Genomic DNA, 23230 nt, shown 5'->3' on the forward strand with positions numbered 1-23230 from the left:
ATGTGTATGCATGCAATACGTGTTAAGTGTAACCAGCAAGGACAATAAAGGAAGTTCTTGTTGTACATTGTTACGATGCGGTTTATCGCTCGTGCAGAAAATCGCCGATCAGCCATTAATTGAACGCCGGGAGAATAGTCGAACATAATGAGCACACACCCCCACACACAAGAGCTGTTGTCGGCCACAGCTCACGCCCAGCCACTCGCATGCAGACTCGCTGAAGTCTAATGCCGCCTCACCTAGACCCGCCTCTCAAAGGCGCTTGCATGCACACATATATTACCATAAGCACAGTATTTTCTACAAGTTTATGCTTGAATTTTGTGTACAAATGTTTGATTGGTTTCAGTCTGAATGTGTTTTTAATGTATATGGCCCATTATGCATCATTCTGTAAAGGAAGTTGTAATAGTGATGAAGTCATCAAAAAGCACTTGACAAAATTTTACTAGCGTTTTGAAACTGTGATGGTTAGTTTATAACCACATTGTAATGCACAATACTGCCACCAACTGGGGTGGAGCATTTTGTGTCAAGGGGATATAATAAAAAAATTTAAAAAAAAGTGACTTGTTTTTGTTTTGTTTTTTTGTTTTTTTTAAGTCTTGTATGAAAAAGTTCCTCAGGTGTGACATTAAACAACCAAGTGATCAGCCTATTTCTGACGTGTCTGTGTGAGTGAGTTGTTCTCGATTTTGACGAACTGTGACATCAAAATGAGGCTAATTAGCCTAGTAACCAAAAGTGTCTATGCCAATTATGTGGTTGGGCGGGCAGGCCAAAGAGACATTTTAGATGCGGCAGGTGAAGCACTGTTCTGTCTGAAAGGTAAGCAGAGCTGCAGTGTTAGCACACATTAGCATTCGGTTCTGATAGTGTTAGCATGTTTGGCTCAGTTCTCAAGGACTGGACTTGGGTGCTCCTGCAGAAGTCAGGACATGGGCTCCCCCTAGTGGTATGTGAAAGTCACTGAATTCAAATTGGACTGGCTTCAACGTTTTGCATCTCGAATGGCGCAGTTGTATTTAACATGGTATTAAGGATGCACGCAGAGCAGAAGTTCATCGACAGGTTTTGTATATGTGTGCTAAAGATTAAGATCTAACAGCACGATATGCGGTGAAAAGGAAAAAAAAAAACATGAAACTGCACAGGAAGCCACGCTTTTAGTAGAAAGCACGTTATCTCATCACTGTCATGCACCAAAACATCTCAGGTTCTCACGTTCAATCTACATTCACCGACTTGTCTCCAGCACAAAATCAAAAGGCTTGTTAGTAAATCTTTTGAATACAACATTAGTAACATGCCACTAAACTGAAGGAAGATGTGACTTGAATCTGACATGACTGACTTGTCAAAACCGCCAGTTATGTACATCCGATTGAATTCATCCTGAGCAATGCTTTTGCTTGAAAATGTCATCTTTTTCTATCCATACGGTTTGCCAAGCAAAATGTGTGTGTGGGTGGGGGGGGTGGGCACTGTTATTTGCCTTGGAAATGTTTATGGTGCTGACTACCTGACAGTGTGTGTATACGTAACACACATGACTCAAAAGGGGAAGTATCAAAGTGTGTATTTCTGTGTGTGTCTTTATCTGGTCTTCGCAGCATCGAGTGGACAGCTGACCTGATTCCTGCCGTTCAACAAATAAGTGAGAATCTATCAATTATTGCTACAATTGTAATAATTTTTCATGACTTTTCCTGCAGGTATAAAATGATCGACTGGTCACATACAATAGCGCCGACTATTCTTGCTGTATTTGTTCACTTCGGCATATATTGTATAGTGCGCATAGTATAGTGTTGACATATGTGCAGTGTAGTTAAAACACTGCTGTTTAATTATATTTCATATATATATATATTTCATATATATATATATTTCATATATATATATATATATATATATATATATATATATATATATATATATATATATCACTTTATTGCTGTATAGTATAGTAGCATTGCGTACATTCGCACCCGCATGTCTAGCTTTACAGTAACACAGAACATAAGCCAAAAGATATTCAAATGCCCCCGAGAATCGTCTTTAAAAAAAAAAAAAAAAAAAAAAAACTAATGTATGTCATATGAACCATATATAATGTATTTATTAATAATTAACATAACAGAATATAGTATATTGTCATTGTCCTGTGAAAAACACTTATGTCAATTTTTAAAAATGTTTCTGGGATGTCTGCATTCAGTTTCACCCAATAAACGTAAAAAAGTAAAAAATGGTTACAAGTGATGTTTTTCAGAGGACAGAGACAATGTTTGTCTTATTATTCACATATAGCTGTCAGTCCACTATAGGCTATTTCTTGATATGCGTACGTGTACATAGTAGCTGACTATTCCTACTGCTTTTGTTATGTTTATGGCTTATTGTAATGTAATTACAGCTGACAATACTGTTTATATTTATTAATACACCATCCTTTGTTGCCGACTATTCTTACTGCTTTTATTTATTCACGTAGAGTTTTCCATTCACATCAGCATACATTGTAGTTATTTGTGTAAAATTGCCACGTGTGGCTGATGTACAGTAAATATGTAAATAGACATTTGGGGATTTTCCTATTGCAGGACTAATAATAGCCAATTCTGTTCTATTTGTGCTTACAAAACGGTGCTTCTTGATTTTTTTTTCCCTACAAGTTATTACATTCAGACTGTACATGCAAACATCTGCCACTTTATAAAGGTACTCAATCAAATCCAAATTGTTCATAGGTGTGAATGGATACTGTTAGATCAATATAGTGGCCAGTGAGGGCCTATTTTGACCAATTAAAGTGGTTTATATTGATACATTTTTGCTCTGACTGCGTTAAGACATTCCAAACAGCACATTTTTCATTTTAATGTATTTTTTAACATGTGATGTACTCGTCACAGTGACTCATAATAAGGATTATTTCTCAAGGGCAATATGCTGTAATTCTGAAGGAGTGTGAGGAGGCAGACAGCCTTCACTTTTCACTGAATGAGGAAGTAACAAATTGCCATGATGAAACGAGCCCCGAGGGGAGTATCTTTTTGGTAATTGGCAGGGGCGGAGCTATGTGGTGACCCGGGGCGCCAATGACCACCCCTGGTCACTCAGCAACACATTCATAATACAAGCAGGAACCAACTCAAGTAAAACAAAAGAAGCAACATTTAGAATTGTGAAGACTTAAGTGATTGTCACGTCATTGTGATTTTGAGATGATTTGAATACAACGCTGATAATGATAAAATAAAACGCTGCCCACTTTGTTTTTGTCAAACGCTCCCACGGGTGGAGGAGAGCAGATCAGCGCGACCGTGACTCAACATGACAAGAAGAGTTACCGGACGCGCTGCTCCACAATCTAGCAGGAATGTACTGACTGAGTCGAGGACGGCAAGCTATGTCAAGTCATCTACAAAAAAACAACTGATCAACAAAGACAAAACATAACAAAAACCTAACCCAAACCATGACACGTCTAGCACAAAAAAAGCCCTGGCATTTTGACTTAAGCCCACCAGCCTAACTCCTCCCTAACTTGTAGTTCTGCTACTACTATTTGGTGATGATGTTTCAGTTTGCTCTGGTCTCTCTAAATTGTGGACCAGCGTCTTGGTAGGAAAATAATTAAAAATCAATGCATCTGGCCCAACAGAGGTTGGCTCACCGGGCATCTGCCCTGTATGCCCGATGGCCAGTCTAGCCCTGAACACTAACTAAAAAGAGACAAACAAAACACAATATGGAACATGGATACTCGGGGCCTGCGCACTGTCGAACCCACCCTTTGCAGGGTTCAGTCGAAGTGGAGTCAAGTCATGTGACCACCTCGGTTTCTTCCTCAGCTCCCAAGATGCATCCTGGTGAAACGGCGTCGTCTCTCTTCCTCAACGCCTCCATTGCGGCAGTCAAGGAGAGTAAAGCAGGTGGCATGGACACGCTCTCCGTCGTCCTCAACGCGTTCACCATCCTGCTCGGCATTCCGGGCAACTCTATCGTGATCTGGGTGGCGGGATTCAAGCTCAAGGTGGTTGGAGATTTTTTTTTTTTTTAATATCCAAGTTTGCTTTCTTTTTACGCTGTTCCTGCTCTTCAGGCAACCGTCCTCAACGTGTGGCTGGTCAACCTGGCGGTGGCGGACATCATCTTCTGCTTCACCCGAATCTTCTCCCTGGTCAAGAAGCTCTTCCTGGACCACTGGCCCTTCGGCCTGTTCATCTGCAAGTTCAACGGCTTCTTCAAGTACGCCAACATGTTCTGCTCCGTCTTCATGCTAGCCGTCATCAGCCTGGACCGGGCCACCTGCGTCTGGTTCCCGGTGTTCACCCGGCGCCGCCGCACGGTGTGTAACGCCCGAGTGGTGGCCGTGTGCGTGTGGGCGGCGGCCGTGGTCTTCAGCACGCCTTACTTCTTCTACCGGCAAGTCTTCCTGGATGCCAAGAACCTGAGCAAGTGCACGGTCGAGGAGGTGAAGGACGCAGACGCCAGGACGGCGCTCTACTTCATCCGCTTCCTGTGCGGCTTCCTGCTGCCCTTCCTGGTCATCCTGGGCTGCTACATCCTGGCCGGGGTGGGCATCCGCCGCACCCGCTTAGCGAGTAAGTCGCGTCCGCTGCGGGTGCTGGCCCTGCTGGTGGGTGCCTTCTTCCTGTGCTGGGCTCCGTATCACGGCCTGCTGATGCTCAGGATGGTGGACAGCAAAAACTCGGTGGTCAAGATGTGGCTGCCCGCCGCCAAGGGCGTGGCCTATTTCAACAGCTGCGTCAACCCGCTTCTTTATTTCTTTGTGGGGCTCAAACTCAGGGGCCGGTCCAAGAAGTCTTTGGCGGGTCTGTACAAGAGCGCTCTGGCCGATGACGTCGACGCACAGACGGGGCAGTCCAACGACGACTCCAGTGGGAGCGGGTCCCGGTTGTGATAGGAAAAGGGGGGTTTATCTAAAATAAATGCTAAATAGCCTACGATATAATGTGTAACTGTCCGTTAAAAGCTTTAAAAACAAACAATAAGATCTTAAAATCAACTCTAACATTAACAGTAAGCCAGTGCAAAGGTGCAAGGATTGGCAATAGATGTTCATATTTTTTTGGTTCCCGTTAAAAGTCGTGCTGCAGAGTTCTGAACTAACTGCAAGCGATAGAGCGCATTGTGGCTAATTCCTGTGTAAATTACATTGCAGTTGTCCAGGCCCTGTACAGAGGGGTGCTTGAAGTGTATAGCGTCCCCAGGAATCCACCAAAAATAATAACAAACAATAAACATGCTATCCTTTCTCTGTGTTACTCCGCCTCATCTGGCTAGCTCCGCTCTGAGATGGGTCACGTGTGGGGTGAGAGAGGGTGGCATCTAAAAACGCTCAGGAATGTATGATGCATAGCTGCCACTTGTAACGTGCGGTGGATAATCAGCTATGGACAACAAAGGGACTGGAAGACCACAGGTTTACTTTGTTAATAATAATAATAATAATAATAATAATCTTATTGGTGCTCCCACACGTCACAGTATGCATACAAGTCCATGGCATCAAATACACTGATTGCTAAAACAAATAAGTGCTGCAAAGGAATAAAAAAAAACAAAAAAAAACAATGAGGCGCAGTGCCATATTGCGGATTGTTAAAAGTTAAGTTAAAATGTAAAAAAAAAAAAAAAAATGCATGTAGCACCTTTTTTGACAGTGCATTTCGGGGGGAAAAAATATAGTAAAACACAATTTTAAGAAATGAATGAAAAGAAGCACCTCCTCATCTCCCATTGACCTGATGACATTATACAACAAAAATAAAGAAAATGATTCAACAAAGCTTAGGAGCCTTGACTTTTCAAAGAAGCCCAAAGACGTCTGTCACATAATAGGCATCATTGCTTTACAAAGCTTTGTGATTATCAAAAGACGTCACGCTTTAGACAAGATTTGCTAGCCTTATCACATCAATCACCGGGGAACAGCAGGAAGGTACGATCAGACCCACCATATCTGACAACACATCTCTCTCTCTCTCACACTCTTATTTTGGTGTGCCAGGCCCTGAAGGTTACAGCCACATATCATAACATCACAGCTATTACAGGATGTTCAACGGAATGGTGAGTTGTGTTCACAATGTATGCCAATAATCGTTGTTAGCAACTGTATTTTTCACATCTTATAAAAACTCAACCTTTCGAATTGATGAATAAACTTGAATTGAAATTGGGTTTCTTTTTTTTGGGAAATTAATTATGTTTAACTCGTCACAAATCATGTTTTAAATTCCAAGTCAGAAAATGGTTGAAAATGCTCCTGATAGCACCTGTCATTGACTGCAGCTATTGCGTACACTGCTGTGCCTTGTATAAAAATCACAAGTTCTCCTGATATGTTTGTCGACTCTCTCATTGGCTGACTTGTATTAATAAATCTGTTGTTGGACTTCTGCCAACGTGTTTGTTGTGTTCATACATATGTTAGAAACATGAGCCAACATGGCCTGCATTCTGACAATGAGTCATATTGTGCTTCGTTAGAGCTTTTCCAACTACTAGTTGAGCTAGGTATTAGTCGAGCACAACATGTAAGAATCGTGTATGTAACGTGACAAGACTAGAGGAACTTTGGTGACTAATGTTTCTTTGAGTGTAGATGAACGAAAGGGACTAAGAATATGAAGATTACTACATTGCAAATTTAAATAACAGCCCAGGTATGTTTCCATTAAGGACATTATATTATGCCATGTTTAAGAACCTAACAAGAAAGTGTAATTGTCATCCCACCTCTGTCTCTTCAGGTGTCATGATGAATGATGGTGAAATAGCGTCTTCTCTCTGCCTCAACGCCTCCCTACGCGACCCGGCAGCCAAGGCGAGTGACGGAGGCAGCATGGATGTGGTCTCCGTGGTCCTCAACGTGCTCACCATCTTGCTCGGCATTCCGGGCAACTCAATTGTCATCTGGGTGGCGGGATGCAAGTTAAAGGTGGATGAGTATCTGTTTTCTATCCAAATCAGTGCTGGAAATCTTGGTAGTGGCAATGTGATAGTCAGGTTCCAAATGTGGGCTTAGAGCACCACATAGTGGCTGAGCTGTGACTTGCACATTTTTAAGTGCAAGAACAGCTAAAGTTCATTTGGGGTTAATCACAGGCACCTAAAATAATGACAGGTGTGCTGACTACCATTTTACATGCGTTTGAATGTGATTGGTTAATTCTTAACACACCACATACATACTGTACATCCCTAGTTCTTAAATGCTGCATTCGGGGATGGTCGGAAGTCGGATATATTCGAGTTGTGTTTTCCCATTTCCGAACTTCCTACCTGAAAGCGTTCGAGGCGAAAGTAAACAACTAAAATGTCGGATAGTGAAAATTTTCTTTTCTTTTTTTTTTGGCCCTCAAAACTAATGTTAACCTCCAGCAAACATATCTTCTTGCAATTTTGCTTAATTTATGTATTTATTTTATTTCATAAGCATTCCATACAGTTCAGTAGTTCACCATATAATTTCATGCAGGGTGATAGTGGCATACTGTCACGTACGTTGTGTTACGTGAAGTTATGTCGAATATTTATGAATGAAGAAAGCTATCTAGTTTTATACTAGAGTCAATTGTGTTTTACCATTCACAGTCTGTTTCCAAATGGTTTGCCATTGTTTGACGTCCCTTTTTTTCCCCTGACTGTTTCCGAGTTCAAGAGGGCGTTCCCGTACACACTTCCTGGTTTGAACTCGGAAAAGTCCGACTTCCGACCATCGTCGAATGCAGCATAAGCACTATCCAAAGATTATGCCAAATAATTTGTTTCATTAAAAAAAAAGAAATGTCAACCTGAGTCTCCAAATGTTGAAATTATATTTAAGTATATATTAAGCACGCGGGAGATTATTGCACATAATGTGCTGTTTTATTAACAATGTCCAAAATGTACAAAAACATTCAAAATCTATGAAAAATTAAATCCAACTCTTCTGGACGAAAAACGTTAGGGCATAATGGAATATATAGTGTTAAGTATTCAAGATGTTTTGTTTTGGATTTTTAAATATCTTATATTGTAATATATGCTTTTAATTTGGAAGGCCGCTCCGTACTTGTTTCCTTTTTCACGTCTCCGTCATTCAACTCCTATGTTTATTTTTAGCTTGTGCAAAACAACGTTAACTTATTCATCTCCGTCCAAAACAGGCTATCTGAACATAAAAGTTATTTTCAACAGTTACTCACGTCTCCTGGGAAACTAACATGACATTGCCAAAAATAATGCAATCGTGACTGAACTCGGGAGGTTCTTCTTCGCCAGACTCTTTAACAATTTGGGGTTATTAGCGCTAACTACTGTGCAGGAGGGGCATAACAATTAGTAGGCGTCTGTCACTGCATCGAGTCCAGGCTTCGGACTTCCTGGGTGGAGTTTGCATGTTCTCCCCGTGCCTGCATGGGTCTCCTCCCACATTCCAAAGACATGCTTGCTGTGCTCTAAATTGCCCCTAGATGTGTTTGTTAGTGTGGATGATTGTTTGTCTCTGTGTGCCCTGCGATTAGCTGGCAACCAGTTCAGAGTGTACTGCCCGAAGCCGACTGGGTTAGGCTCCAGCACCCCTGCGACTCTTGTGAGGAGTAAGCGGTTCAGAAAATGGATGGATGAATGTCAGACTGCATTGTAAGACGAACGGTGTCGGTGCCGTGATATGTCAATCAATTGGCACCTGGGGGGCCCAATCACATTTGAGGTGGGGCCGGTGCCACGACGGTCTTTTGAAATTCATAAAAGAATCGAGATTCTCATTGATGAATCGAATCGATATTAATATCCAAAAATCGATTTTATTTAAATTAGAAATGAAGAAGAAGGGGAAAAGACAGTTGCAGCCCACATGCTGTTTTTGTGGAAAAAGGCACTTCCAATACAAAATTAAGAAATGTTTAAACAAAAACAAAAAAAGACACTTTAATGTCTCTGTCATTTTGTCTTGCAAAGCAGACTGGAGTAGATCATGACAATGTACATGTGCATATCTGTAAATTGAAGCAGAAATCATTTGTCAATCAAATAATTTTGAATCGCAAATCGTTTGAATCGAGAAACGATTCTGAATCGAATCGTAGACCCAAAAATCGTAATCGAATCGAATCGTGAGACAGGCAAAGATTCCCAGTCCTAATGAAAACTTGAATTTTGTACAGTGCTTTATTAACAGTATTTTTCTTGTTTCCCCAGGCCAATGCCCTCAACGTGTGGCTCATCAACCTGGCCGTGGCCGACCTCATCTTCTGCGTCACCCGAATACCCATGCTGGTCAAGAAGTTGTTCCTGGACCACTGGCCCTTCGGCTTGCTCGTCTGCAAGTTCACCGGCTTCTTCAAGTACACCAACATGTTTTGCTCCGTCTTCATGCTCGCCGTCATCAGCGTGGACCGGGCCATCTGTGTCTGGCTGCCGCTGTTCACCCGACGCTACCGCACCGTGCGGGCCGCCCGGGTGGTGGCCGTGTGCACATGGGTGACGGTTGTGGTCTTCAGCTTGCCCTACTTCTGCCATTTTAACATCCTGTGCATCAAGAACGTGAGCAGGTGCAAATTAAAGAAGCGGAAGTGGCTCTCCTTAATCCGCTTCATTTGCGGCTTCCTGCTGCCATTCCTGGTCATCCTGATCTGCTACATCCTGGCCGGGGTGGGCATCCGCCGCACCCGCTTGGCCGGCAAGTCGCGTCCCCTTTGGGTGCTGGCCCTGCTGGTGGGTGTCTTCTTCCTATGCTGGGCTCCGTACCATTCCCTGCTGATGTACAAGATGCTGAACAGCAACAGCACTCCAGTCTTCGTCAAGTGGATGCCCATCGCCAAGGGCGTGGCCTTCTTCAAAAGCTGCATCAACCCGCTTCTTTACTTCTTCGTGGGTCTAAAGATAAGAGCCTCTCCCAAGAAGGCCACGGAGGGCCTGTACAAGAGCGCCCCGCCAACAATGTTGACGGACAGACCGCACAATCAAACATCAACTTCCAGGGAAAGCAAGTCATGGATGTGATAGGGGAGGAAGTAAAAGCCGACCTGGTTTCACTTTGACGAGTTGGCCCCAGATACAGGGAGTCCTCGCTTGATGTAACCCAAATTTCGACTTTTGCCGAATTTCCCCATTAAAGTCAATACTTACATCAAAATAGTTTGCATTAAAAAAAAAAAAAATCTAAAATACATTAAAAGATGCTGTACGACTGAAGCCCAAGTTTTTGCTGATGTTCATCTGTGTCTCGATTCTGTGATCTTTTTCTGGTCTAGCTTCGTTTCCATGGTAATTTCTTTTCTTTTGGCAGGACCAACACTGATAGAAGACGTAGCTTTCGTCTTTGGGGTCATGATGTGGGGGGGGGCGAAAAAGCCAAAGATACTCCCACAAGTGTACAAACGCTAGCACTAGCTAAGGGCTAAATAGCGGACGAGGGGAAAACACTGCGGGGTATATGGTGGACAAGGAGCCAAAATGGCGGACTGGGCGAAACCGTTGTAAAGTCAAAACGCCTTTAGGACGAGTGCGCCTTAACTCGAGGACACCCTGTAGTTGACTGCTTGGCTAACGTGAAGCCTGGTTCACATATAAAGATTTGAAAAATCTTAAAAGATTTTTTAATTTTTTTTTTATCTTTGTCAGATGTCACACATAAAGATGATAAAAAAACACAAATCGGGCAGCTTTGGTCATATTGTGTGTAAGGTGTGCAGATAATCTCATCACAGCTCCCTCACAAACATAAAGTTTATCATCTCAACACTGATGCAACGGCCAAGTTGTTTTTTTAACTATAGCACAAATTAAAAATGTCATGCCTGGGGCTCTGCAATTTTATGACCTCTTATGTGAATATCAAGTCCACACGTGTTTCAACTTAAAAATATATTTCCCATGTCATGTTTGAGGTTCTACCTTTGACCTCTGGTGTGAATATTCTGTCCATGTGTGCTTTCAACCGAGCAACAAACACAAAAACAATGTGTGAGAAAGTGGAAGTCCTCTCCAGACATTTACATCAGCTCATTTCCTGATGCTTTCCCTTCTGGGGGGGAGGGAAAAAACAAAAACAAAACATTTGTCCCACAAAAAAAAACGAAACAACTAAATTTCAAGTGCTCTTTTTTTTTTTCCCTCACTCATACTCCGCAATCAGAACCATCATGCCGACGCCGAACAGCAGCGCAAGAATCTCCATTAGCGACTGGCCGAAACTGGAGCGGCCGGCCAGGAGCTCCGGGAGGACCGTCACCGTGGCGATGTAAACGAAGCCGCCCGCCGTGAAGGGCAGGATCCAAGCGGTGGCCGCCGCGCCCACGCCTTCGGCCAGCAGCGAGCAGGCGGTGCCGGCCAGCGCTCCCACGGCGGTGACCAGTTGCAGACACATGGCCTGATGGGGAAACAGGAAGTTTCGGAACTGTTGTGGATTATCATGACTTGGACGAGTGCCAATTGACAAATTTCCCGGGGCCCACCTTCCTCTTGGTGCAGCCGGACTGGACCAGGATGGCAAAGTCTCCGATCTCGTGCGGCACCTCGTGCAGCAGGATGGTCAGGGTGGTGATGGCGCCCACTGCTGGACCCACCAGGAAGGACGCGCCGATGGCCAGGCCGTCCGTGAAGTTGTGGGTGAAGTCGGCCGCCAGGTTGAGGTAGCCAGACACCTTGATATCTGCAGCAGCCATTTATTTATTTATTTATTTATCAAATCAGAATATTTTGTATTGATTTTTCCCACTTACAGGAAACAAGTAAAACTAGTTTAAACATTTTTATTAACTAACAAATTATAAAATCAATGACTCGCCCAGCTGTGGGAGGAACTTTCTACTCACCAGCACTCTTCTCCACCTTCTTCTTTTTTGGTGCCTTCTTCTCTTCACCGTCACTGTCCTTCTCCTTGACATCTTGAAATGAATTAATAAACACGTTTTTTGTTTGTATGTTGTACGTTTCTTAAGGCGGCAAATGAGCCCGGTTGGCTTGCAAGATTTCTCTGCGTTCGTCTTACTGTGCGAGTGCCCGTGCGAGTGGCCCCCCTTCAGAAAACGCACAAACTTCTCCACAATCAAAAAGGCGACGATTCCGCCCAGCACCCACAGGCCCACGGACATCATGTGATCGTGGGCGGCGCCTGTGGAAGTCACGTGGAAGTCTCAAATTTGAACCTTTGAGTTTCAAGTCAAGTCAAACCCTACAAACAAGCACCATTTCATAAAATTGGCGACTTAAGTCTGACTTGAGTCAATTTGTGACTTTTTATTTTATTTTATTTTTTTTATGTGAATGTCAGTTACCGTGCGAGTGCCCGTGCGACTCCTCATCGGCGTGAGTGGCGTCGCCGTGGTGGGAGTGCGGCTCTGCGTAACGGTGAGAAGCAGAAAGTTAGCTTCAAGCGTTTTCTTGACATTCCCAAGCTGTGTTGTTGCAGAATTACTGTTAAGCACGTGGCAGGAAGTTTGGCTTCCAGGCTAGTGTTAAAAAATCTAATCTCATCCTTGCCTAATTAACATTAAAAATGTTTAAAATTGCCAATCAATGGCACAAGACGGCAGCAATCGGTGTCAAGGAAGTCTGATGAAGATGAGCTACGTTTACCCTGTAAGACGGTTTCGATCCGATCTTTTGCTTTGTGCGATCATCCTGCAGAAAACTGCGACTCAAACCTTGACTTAGTAGCCATTTGTCACTATTGAATATTTTTAAGAATAGATTAGTCTATCGATTATGCAATCGATTAATCGGATTTATTTTAATTTTGCATTTAAATGTATTACAAAAATATCAGTGAATAGTTACTGTTGATATACTGAAAATCAGAGGATTTGGAAAATTTTAAATTAAACATGGCTCCAAACGATTACTTGATTATTAAAATAGTTGTCGATTTAACATGATAAACAATTACTCGATGAATCGATGTATATCGACAGCTCTAGTGTTCACGCTAAGCCGCGCGACGTACCGAGAGCGTGCGGTATGAGATGGAGGAAGGCGTCGCCCAACAGGCCTCCCGACGCAAAGCTCAGCAGGACCTTGAGCAGGTTCTGGTGCTGGTCGCTGTTGGACTGGACCGGGATGAGGAAGAGGATGAGGAACGGCGCGGCGCTGATTAGCAGCGTGGCACCGATGGCCTGAGAAGGGAAGAGTTGAGGGATGGGTTGAAATGGCAAGGTGGGAAGGTAGAGGATTGTTCGGGTTCTCACCTGCATCCACAGCGCCATCATGTCTCGCTTGTCCGCGTCACTCTTCAGGCCTTTGGGGGCCTGCCCGTGGTCATGCCCGTGTGAATGACCATGGTCGTGCCCATGGTCATCAACGTGCATGTGGTCTAAAGGTACAACAATGAATCCTTTAATTGACAAATAATCAATCAAGTTACCTTTTCCATTAATCAATACCCAATAAGTAGGTCTCAGTTTCTTGAATTTCTTTCCTTTGATCTTTCCTCTGGTCTCCTACTGCCGAATGAATACTGAGCTCTCAAAAAAAAAAAAAAAAAAAAAATCTGAAGGTTTGGGAAGTACATCCCTCCCTCTGGTGTGATACTGCTTAATTGTTGTTAAATTACAAAAAAATAAAAAAATCACAAAAACAGATGAAAAAAAATTATTATATAATTATAAAAGTAATGACAGCCCTAGTATCATCAGCAGCAGCTGCATGTGACTGTGCGTGGTCATCACCGTGTGCATGGTAGTCGTCACCGGCGTGATTGTGATCGTCATCATTATCTCGCCCTTGATGACCGGCGTACTCGGGGTCATCGTTTTGCACACGCTCATGTCCGTGGTCATCGTAATGACCGTGGCCGTGACCGTGGTGCTCCTCCTGCGGCGGCAGGTTGGCCTCAGCGCTCCACTTGCTGGCGCCGTGGAACATCTTGGCCTCCGGGCCGTGCGAGTGGCCGTGGTGATGGTGCTCGTCTCCATGGGCGTGGCCATGATGGTGATGGTGGCCATGGTGGTGGTCGTGCGAGTGGCCGTGAGCGTCGCTCGGGTGCGAGACGAACAACAGCACGAGAACAGACGCGGCCAGTAGATGTGGGCGCCCCATTGTATTTACCTGGAAAAGCATATGAATATAAGACATTAAGACAATAAGCCTCTCACACTGACTGTGTTACATGCAGTCAATAACGTGTAAAAACGTAAAAATGTATACATCATCTTTAAAATATTGTATTCAAATAGTGTTTGGTTGCTACTTGAGTGTTTAAAACTCCACAAATTACTGTACTTAGCTGATTCTGATTGTGTCTCTGTCTGTGCAAAAATCTGATGAATAGAGACAACTGAGAGTTCATTGCATCACATTGTGTTTGTATTGATTTCCTACAGGAAACAGCAGGCAAGAGTCTGCAAGCTTAAAAGTTTGCAACTTAACTTCAAAAAGCCGCCTCTCAAGTTTGCATTCGGAGTTCACTTTCTCGCTTGCCGTCTCGGCCGTGACCGATGAGGCGGATTTGGCTCTAGACTTTACCACCACATAAGCAGGAAAACAAATAAACTAACCTGAGAGCGAACGCAGCGTCAGTTCGCAGCTATGCGGCTCGAGAGCCCTTGCTAACAACAGAAGTAGCACCGGTCAAATGAACACACAAACAAACATTGTTGAGGATGCCTACCGGAGAGCGGCAATGGTCCACTGGTTGCCTGGAAGTTTGTTTGTCTTTTTCGCGTCGGACAAACTCGACGCAGCTTCACCTCGAGGATGTTTCCTACCTGTAGCTATGCTAGCTGCTAGCCGAGACGTGGCATTCGCACAAGTCCCCAAATCTCGCGGGAAGACATCCCGTTTCCAAGCGCGCGTTCCTCTTCCATGTTGCTGTGCCGCAACAACTAGAACTTAACACAGGACATATGTGTGAGATGTGAATCGTATAGTGCTACGTAGATGTATTTTAAAGCGTTAGAGACACAATCCGCCGATTATATAAACGCAAGGGCCGCATTTATAGCGTCTCGGGTTGTTAAGGGGGGAAAGGGAAAGTGTGAGGAAGATCTCGCGAGAATCTTCCCAGGGGATTGTTTGGCGGCACATCCTGTTGCTTGACCGCTGTGACGTCACATAGTTAGAAACAATAGAATAAATACAAATAGAACGGGAACTGTGTTAATCAAAGCATTCAAAAAATAAAAATAAAAATAGAACGGTTCTGGTGAAATTTAATTTGTGTATTAATTCTTTAAAGTTAACAAGAAACAAGAAGAATACGTATACAGTGAAATCTCTTGGTGAATTATCTTTTATTGACCTTAATTGAATTTTTTTTTTGTGTCTTGTGTTATTTTGTTTGTTTTCATTGTTTTGTTTATTTTATTTTATTTTTTATGTAAAATTGTTAATTGATTTCTGTTCTCAATATTTTGGATGTAAATAAGATGGAAACTTAGAATTGATGTTTGTTATTGTGAATGTTAAAAGCAAAGTTTCAATAAAAAATAAATAAATAAATAAATAAATAAATAAATAAATAGAACGGAAACTTTGATCTGATATTTGTTGCAATGCTGTGAATGTTAAATGCAGAGTTGGAAAAAAATACTAATAATTACAGAACACTACATCTCTTTCGGACGCGACGCTGTCGCCATCTTCTGGCCAGTATGAGAAATGCTCACGGTGACAACTTGCGGCAATCCTAAACAAAAATACGGGCCGTTTTTCGATTTGTGGCTCCTACTATATCCTATTTTCGTCTCTGAAATAAAAATTGAAAATAAATAAATAATAATAAATAAATAAAAATAGAACGTTTTGTTACATGTAGCCAACAAATTGATTCAGTCATTCATTGCATCATGTCCTTGTTGATAAGAATGGCTATCGTCACCCGATCACCCTATTAACATCTTCCAAATAAATTTGTATTGATCCATGTTTTCCAGTCTTTCATGTGTTAAATGATTGAAATGCACAATTACGCCACCCTCTGGTCGGGAAAAAAAAAGTCAGCAACCACTGGAAAACAACGAAAGACTCGTAAACATGTTAGTTTCAGTCACTTGTTATGCACGTGACACATAATGATGTGCACACTGAGACCGGGATGCGCCGTTTTATGCTTCCTTATATGTCTTATCAGTTGCTACGCCCCCAAACCCTCAACAGCTCACAGCCCCGAAACGTCACGGGCAGACTCGGCTACTCAAGATGACGAACACGATGAACAAGATTTTGACGGTTCTGCTCGCTTTGGAAGTATGGAGTGTGCAGGACACATTTGGAGGTCAGTGAAGTGAAGTCAATTGCTCTCATTTTGCCCCGATTGACTCGCCCAGTCGCTCTATCTTTGTCTCTTAATAAGACACACGCACTTTCGGTTTCATATATAGCCTACTATACCTAACGGGTTTCTTCCGTGCCGCATTTGAACAACTTGTCCTTTAAAAAGTAGATGTGCTTAGATGTTTTATTTGGGAAATAAAAATAAATGGTAGCCTACATAAAAAACATATGGACTTAGGAGCTAATGTGAAGCGTTACTTATTTGTTGTTTATTTTGAACCTTTCTTCAAAAAGGAGTGGAAATAAGCTGTGAAATGCCACCCTGATACAGTATTCTGTTTATTATACATATTGAAACAAGCTGGGCCTTAAAATTCAGCTGTCATTTCCTTGTACATTTATCACACGTTGACTTTAATAAGTGGATGTTTATTTCCCAAAACTTATACATGATGTGCAGCAAGACATTCCCTGAGATACTTCCTCACCGCCACTTCGGGGGTGAAAAATTTCCCCGAGTTTGTGGGTGCTGCCGAGGTGGACGGAGTCCGGGTGGGCTACTGCGACAGTGAAATCAAGTCAGCGGAGCCCAAACAGGAATGGATGAAGCAGCTGGTCCGGGATGAGCCGCAGCACCTGAACTGGTACAAAGTCAAGTGCTCCGGCAACCAGCTGGTCTTCAGGAAGAACCTCGAGGCTTTGAGTGATCGGTTAAACCAGTCTGGAGGTCTTATACTCTTCAATAATGTTTATTTGACATTAAGAGTAAGCGGTGGCATCAGTGCCCTTCTTCTCACTTCCCCACTAGGTAGCCATGTTTTACAGCGGATGAACGGCTGCGAAATCGATGACGAGAGTGGCGAGGTGGTGGGCTACAACCAGTACGGATACGACGGCGAAGACTTCATCGTGTTGAACCTGGAGACGCTGACGTGGACGGCGCCCTCCCAGCAGGCCTTCACCACCAAGCTCGTTTGGGACGCCGAGAAGGACAGACTGGAGTACAACAAGTACTACTACATCCACAAGTGTCCCCAGTGGCTGAAGAAGTACGTGCAGTACGGGAGCAGCGTCCTGCAGAGAAAAGGTGGGGTCGCCTTCTGGAGCGAGATATCTCGAGTCTGGAAGCGACTCGTCTGAGATTAAGTCAGACTTAAGTCAACCTTGCAGGACTTGAGAACAACTGACTTGGTTGTAATGTTAATTTTATCCGCCATTTTTAAATTTAGTCTCATTTTCAATCATGCTTGTTAGATTTTATCATAGTTAGTCAACCTCATCCAGTTTTTTTTTTTAGTCAACTATAAATCTAGCATTTTAAACTTCATTTTAGTCCAAGAAAACAACAACAACGTTTTAGTCTAGATTTAGGACAATCATTTAACCCCTGTATTTTTTTTGTCATCAGATTATGTTGAGCATTTCTGATCTAAAACTATTTCACATAAAATTTTCTCTCATCTTTTTGATGAAAAACAACTTGACACACAATTACAGAATATCAACAAGTGGCTACTATGGATGCTACGAGCCAGTAAATTAGCCAGCATTAGTTAGCGGTCACATTAACCTTATTGTTGGAACATTATAGCCGTTGGATTAATGTTAAATTATAACTATAATTTACTTTTTTTTTTTTTAATCCACCTCCTGTCTGTCTCATGTGTTAGTGCATATTTAACTTGCTAGCTGCACTGTGTCCAAATGACAGATTAGCAGACAAGATTTTAAAAATCACATCATTTTCGTTTCATTTTTGTTCACGAACTAAAATGTCCATAGATTTTAATCCAGTTTTTATTAAGTACATTTTCGCCTCGTCTTCATTAGTCGACGAACATGCGTACTGATTTAGTCCCAGTTATAATTTATTAATGAGGATTTTAGTCTAGTCTAATTTTATTCCGGTAAAAATGTGTGTAGACGAAATTATTTTTGTTTAGTTTTCGTTGACGAAATTAACACTACTTGGTTGAAACTTGTAAAAGACTTGACTTGACATTGAGTTGAGACTGAACTTGACTTGCAGCACTTTAGCCACAATAATTTGGGACTTGTTTGAAATTATCTTGAGCCATAAGACACCGATTTACATGTATAACTTGCACATATGTGACTTCATCCCACCTCTGCTTGTCTCCTGCAGAGCTGCCCTCGATGGCTCTCCTCCAGAAGACGCCCACGTCGCTGGTCTGTTGCCACGCCACGGGCTTCTACCCCGACCTGGCCATGCTGTTCTGGAGGAGAAGCGGTGAGGAGCTCCATGAAAATGTGGAACACGGACAGATCCTGCCCAACCACGACGGAACCTTCCAGATGAGCGTGACCGTGAACGTGTCGGCGGTGCCGCTCGCCGAGTGGGCCGAATACGAGTGTGTGTTTCAGCTTAACGGCGTCAAGGAGGAGCTGATCGTCAAACTGGACAAAGACGCCATCCAAAGCAATTGGAGTAAGTCGAGGTGGATGGAATGCGCTGTTGTACGTCAGCCCAAAAGTCCTTTGAATCATATTTGAAACATATGGAGAGTGTCAGAAGGCAACATGCCATTCTAACGAGGTCAACTTCCTGGTTCCGGTTCAGTTCCTCCGCCCCCGTTTCCGGCTGGTGCAGTCAGCGGAGTCGTCGTTGTGGTACTGCTGATCCTTCTGTCCATCGTGGGATATTGCATCTGGAGAAGAAACAATGGCAATGGTGAGAATGATGAAGTTGAACGGATGCAAATGGACTCTTTTTGGTTGTTGAAGGTGTTTCACCTTTAATCTCGTCGTTATGACCAGGTAGGACTGGTGAATGAGTGATTCATCTGAATGACTGGTTGATTGATATTTGCGTCTCTGATGGGTCTGTCCCTTTAGATTGGTCATATGAGGGTTGAATATTTTCCATTAAAGGTGAAACGTCTTCAGCAACTCAAAAGGGTCCAGTTGCCTCTATTCAAATCAAATGGGGGATTACCGTGACCTAGATGACTAAGAATGTGCACACACAGACAACAATAGGAATGTGCGATGAGTCCGTCATAAAGATAACGACGTTCAAAGTCTCTTCAGAGCTGTTTATCTTTTGTCTCATCGTAGACTCTCAGCATTAATGTGCAGGATCTTTTGTCTTTTTGTATTTCAGGATTCCAGGCTGTTAACAGTAAGTGTTCTACCGTCCACGCAGTTGTCTTTGATACTGCATGCACTGTAAGTGAAGGCTTCTGTCAATTAACTGCTGCCTATTCCATATTTCCATATTGAGCAGTTCTGGAACTTGCGCACCACCAATGCCAACCCCAATGCCTCGGTCAAGACCGTGAGCAGTGAGCCCTGCAGGATGTCTTTGGAACTTTCAGGATGCTTTTTGAAAGAACGGCAGAACCAGGAACTGTTACAAGAGAAGCCATGCTGTGAAACAGAAATCAAACTGTGATGATTCATTAGCAAGCACCTTTAATTGTTATGTGATTTCCCCCCGCCCCAACATTAGTTTTTTTTTGTTTTTTTTTTGTCTTGGGTTATTATTTATTTGTTATTTCATGTATTGACCGTGCGTACGAAAGACCAGAATACTATAATGTTACTCTTAAATTACTTCTGTTTTTATTTCCAAACATACTTTTCACTTCCCAGTAATGTGATCCCCATGAAAGATATTTTTTATTATCTTGTATTTTGTTGCAATAATAAACATGTATACTGGAACATATTTATTGTCAATTGCTATACATGCTTAATATGTACATGTAAATTATGTAAAATAGTTAAATAATTAACACTATGCCTTTAAAATTGTAGTTTTTTAAAATTAATTTAATGATCATCTATTTCCCAGTTATATAGTAAAATGAATATATATGGTGCTGTTTATTCCACCAATATTTTTATTTACTGTCTACTGTAAATCTATTATATAATCATGGACTAAATACATATAAAAGAATAAATCCATTTTGAATAGTCAAATTTTAGATAGATCAGTCAAAATTTTAGACACGGTTTATCATGAAACAACGATGAGAACGTCTGTCTCAACTTTTGACCGTTGACTTACTTTATTCTGAAAAACAAAACAAAAAACAAAAAAACCGCAACTTCCGCTTTTGCTTCCTGCGCATTTTCAAGTCGTCTGACAGCTCCCTGCTCTGTATGAGATAATAAAAAGTCTCGACTTTTGACCGTTGACTTACTTTATTCTGAAAAACAAAACAAAAAACAAAAAAAACGCAACTTCCGCTTTTGCTTCCTGCGCATTTTCAAGTCTTCTGACAGCTCCCTGCTCTGTATGAGATAATAAAAAGTGGTGAAAATGATCACGCTAATCCTCGTACTGCTGCTCAGCCATGTCACGTTCTCAGGTAAAGAAAAACAACACTTTATTTTCCTGTACAAAGCAATCCTGCCGTTTTGCTTTTGAAACTCTGATGGCCTTTACAATTGACTTTCGTTGTTGTGAACTCGGGGTCAGTTCCGATGTTCGAATCTCGGCACTGACCTACATGTGCGGAGTTTGCGTGATCTGCACGTGCTTGCGTCCTTACAATCTTGTTTACCTTGCAGCAAAGTTCTCCCTCAGTTACTTCCTGACCGCCACCTCGGGGGTCCCCAAGATGCCGCAGTTCGTGGGTGTTGTCATGCTGAATAACGAGCCGGTGGGCTACTATAACAGCAACAAAGATGCGGCGGAGCCCAAGCAGGCCTGGGTGCAAGAGTACCTCACGAAGGAGCCCAAGCACCTGGTCTGGTACGCCAACCAGTGCCGGGACCACCGAAGAGATTTCAACGCAGACATTTACAACCTCAAGTGCCTTTTCAACCAGACGGGAGGTACGACAACCATCTTCTCACATGTCATTCGGATTTAGATTGTCCACCTCTGATATAATTACCTGGCAGATGAAGCTTTATTAGTCTTCCGGGAATTTGTTCTTGTGACCTTTATTGTCCAGGATAACATCTAAAAGTGGTTGTGCCTCTCCCAGGCGTGCACATCCTCCAGCGAGTGAGCGGCTGCGAGTTTGACGACGACACAGGCGTGGTGACGGGTTTTAACCGCTACGGCTACAACGGCGAGGACTTCATCCTGTTGGACCTGAACACGGAGACCTGGATCGCACCTCAGCCGACAGCCCAGCTCACCAAACATAGATGGGACGCCGAGACGGCCACCATCCAGTTCATGAAGCACTTTTACTTGAACGAATGCCCTGACTTGATCAACAGCTACGTGCATTTCGCGGGGGAGTTCCTGAGCAGAACAGGTCGGAGGAATGTTCTCGCCAGCTTTTCAGAGTGGTCTTCTTACAGGTTCAAATGTGGACATTTATGTCTCCTCTCCTGTAGTGCGCCCCCAGCTGGCGCTTCTCCAGAGGACACCCCGGTCGCTGGTCTGCTGCCAGGCCACAGGCTTCTACCCGGACCACACAGCCAAGATGTGCTGGCGGAGAGACGGCAAGGAGGTCCCAGTCCAAGAACGCGGGGAGATCCTGCCCAACCACGACGGAACCTTCCAAAAGAGCATTTGCCTCAACGTGTCAACCATCCCGGAGGATGAGTGGCCCGAGTACGAGTGCGTCTTTTACTTTGAGAAACGCGCCCAGGACGAGATCGTCACCATCCTGGACAAAGCTGTGATCAGAACCAACTGTGGGTATCTTTCTGTGGGTATGATTCTTACAGGGGGAGAATTTTATATATGAATGCTAACTTATGTCATCCTACTAATGTCAATGAAAACCTCACAATTCTTACCTTCCCGTGTCCAGATTTGCCTCCAGGTCCGCCACTGCCCGGTCCGGTGGTTGGAGGCATTGTCGTGGTTCTGCTGCTCGTGCTGGCCGCCATCGCATCGTGTCTGTTTTGGAGAAGAAAGGAAAAAGGTGAGGACCAGAAATGATTAGAAGAAATGATGTTTATGATAATATTGATCCGTGTTGCTCTTCCTTGGCTCTGTTTCAGGCTTCAGTTTGGTGACCAGTAAGACCACTTTATCTGTGAACACATAGAAGTGAGCGATTGATTGGTTGATTATTGTATTTTGTGCAAACATGAGTCTATCAAGTACAATAATTTTTTAAATGTTGCTATTGTGATGTTTGTTTGTTTTTATCCAAATATAATAGAGATTTGAAGTGACTTATTTTTTTTCTACTGAAAAATGGCTTTATTTTTAAATTATTTACACATCAGTATTTTTCAACAGCTTTGTTGTACTGCCTCTCTGTGCCATAGCGACAACATAGGGTAAAGGGTACAATGTGAAAATCAATTGTATATGATTTTTGTTTAACTTTTTTTCCCCCCCCCACAATTTTGGCCATTTTAGGTAGTTTATTTGAAAAAATTGCAAATCTATATATTTAAAAAAAGTTAACTTTGTTATCCTGCTTTTGCCTCTGCTGTAAAAAGATTCGACATTTGATAAAACTGTATAAAAAATATATATTTTTAAAATGAATTTCACAGTGACGTTGCTTGTGAAAATACATCAATTATATATTTTCTTTACCTGATTTTTGTGTGCTTTTTTTTTTTTTGTCTCCCAACCCCCACAAAATAATTGTTTTTCATCTACGTCGCCACGAGAGGTCGTTGTTTTTCCCCTTACACAGATGAAAGTTTAAGGCTTCCATGATTGTATTTCTGAGAACGAAAATGTGATGTGAAACTAAAGAAATGTGTTTCAGTCATGAGACACAGTATTTCCTTATACTTGTTGTATGCTTATGTGTGTGTTTTATTTTTACCTCTTCCAAGGAAGTTTTGAGTTACTTGTCAGTGACAGCGTTGCAATTTGCATTTGTTGCATTCATTTGACTGTTTCCTCCTGTAATTGCTTAATCGAAGAAGATTAATTGAAAAAGCAACGTTTCATTCTACCAGGGGCGCGCTTTGCATTTGGTACCTCAAATTTGAGTGCAACAATTCTTGCTCTGACCAATCAGAGGAGGGAAAGCTGCCGATGTCATTGGTTGGCCATGTGAGGATGAATTTCAAATCTAACTGGTTT

At 42.7% G+C, this 23230-nt stretch overlaps 3 protein-coding genes and 1 pseudogene across 4 annotated transcripts; 3 read left to right on the forward strand and 1 right to left on the reverse strand.

Moving 5' to 3' along the window:
* The first annotated feature begins 1580 nt into the window (after window positions 1-1580).
* Window positions 1581-5491, forward strand: LOC144007523 (formyl peptide receptor 2-like). The gene is made up of 3 exons (XM_077507251.1): window positions 1581-1660; window positions 3864-4045; window positions 4115-5491. Exons 2-3 carry the CDS (start codon window positions 3872-3874, stop codon window positions 4934-4936), a joined length of 996 nt encoding a protein of 331 aa, XP_077363377.1. The 5' UTR covers window positions 1581-1660; window positions 3864-3871; the 3' UTR covers window positions 4937-5491.
* Window positions 5492-5976: 485 nt separating this feature from the next.
* On the forward strand, window positions 5977-10221 carry LOC144008084 (chemerin-like receptor 1; annotated as a pseudogene). The gene is made up of 3 exons (XR_013280606.1): window positions 5977-6108; window positions 6792-6979; window positions 9226-10221. The product of XR_013280606.1 is annotated as a chemerin-like receptor 1 (transcript).
* Window positions 10222-10609: 388 nt separating this feature from the next.
* Window positions 10610-15002, reverse strand: slc39a7 (solute carrier family 39 member 7). The gene is made up of 9 exons (XM_077508145.1): window positions 14636-15002; window positions 13695-14073; window positions 13215-13339; window positions 12974-13142; window positions 12306-12368; window positions 12020-12142; window positions 11844-11915; window positions 11484-11680; window positions 10610-11398 (listed from the first exon to the last, which is right to left on the reverse strand). The coding sequence occupies exons 2-9, from the start codon at window positions 14062-14064 to the stop codon at window positions 11144-11146; spliced, it is 1374 nt and encodes a 457-aa protein (XP_077364271.1). The 5' UTR covers window positions 14065-14073; window positions 14636-15002; the 3' UTR covers window positions 10610-11143.
* Window positions 15003-15964: 962 nt separating this feature from the next.
* LOC144007745 (uncharacterized) lies at window positions 15965-22930 on the forward strand. Its single transcript, XM_077507603.1, has 13 exons — window positions 15965-16240; window positions 16700-16966; window positions 17048-17326; window positions 18386-18688; window positions 18821-18931; window positions 19364-19381; window positions 19487-19537; window positions 20523-20579; window positions 20782-21048; window positions 21204-21482; window positions 21565-21867; window positions 21987-22100; window positions 22180-22930. The coding sequence occupies exons 1-13, from the start codon at window positions 16165-16167 to the stop codon at window positions 22224-22226; spliced, it is 2172 nt and encodes a 723-aa protein (XP_077363729.1). The 5' UTR covers window positions 15965-16164; the 3' UTR covers window positions 22227-22930.
* The last annotated feature ends 300 nt before the right edge of the window (window positions 22931-23230 follow it).

The sequence above is a fragment of the Festucalex cinctus genome, chromosome 19 (assembly GCF_051991245.1).
Source record: "Festucalex cinctus isolate MCC-2025b chromosome 19, RoL_Fcin_1.0, whole genome shotgun sequence".
NCBI lineage: Eukaryota > Metazoa > Chordata > Actinopteri > Syngnathiformes > Syngnathidae > Festucalex > Festucalex cinctus.

What these genes read in the sequence shown, in the direction of transcription:
- LOC144007523 (XM_077507251.1), top strand. Translation starts at nt 3,872, where the DNA reads ATGCATCCTGGTGAAACGGCGTCGTCTCTCTTCCTCAACGCCTCCATT. An exon ending in TGGCGGGATTCAAGCTCAAG is followed by an intron (nt 4,046 to 4,114) that starts GTGGTTGGAGAT and finishes CCTGCTCTTCAG; the next exon opens with GCAACCGTCCTCAACGTGTG.
- slc39a7 (XM_077508145.1), bottom strand. Translation starts at nt 14,064, where the DNA reads ATGGGGCGCCCACATCTACTGGCCGCGTCTGTTCTCGTGCTGTTGTTC. An exon ending in TGATGGCGCTGTGGATGCAG is followed by an intron (nt 13,143 to 13,214) that starts GTGAGAACCCGA and finishes TTCCCTTCTCAG; the next exon opens with GCCATCGGTGCCACGCTGCT. An exon ending in GTCGCACGGGCACTCGCACG is followed by an intron (nt 12,143 to 12,305) that starts GTAACTGACATT and finishes TGACTTCCACAG; the next exon opens with GCGCCGCCCACGATCACATG.
- LOC144007745 (XM_077507603.1), top strand. Translation starts at nt 16,165, where the DNA reads ATGACGAACACGATGAACAAGATTTTGACGGTTCTGCTCGCTTTGGAA. An exon ending in TGTGCAGGACACATTTGGAG is followed by an intron (nt 16,241 to 16,699) that starts GTCAGTGAAGTG and finishes CATGATGTGCAG; the next exon opens with CAAGACATTCCCTGAGATAC. An exon ending in CCAATGCCTCGGTCAAGACC is followed by an intron (nt 19,538 to 20,522) that starts GTGAGCAGTGAG and finishes GATAATAAAAAG; the next exon opens with TGGTGAAAATGATCACGCTA.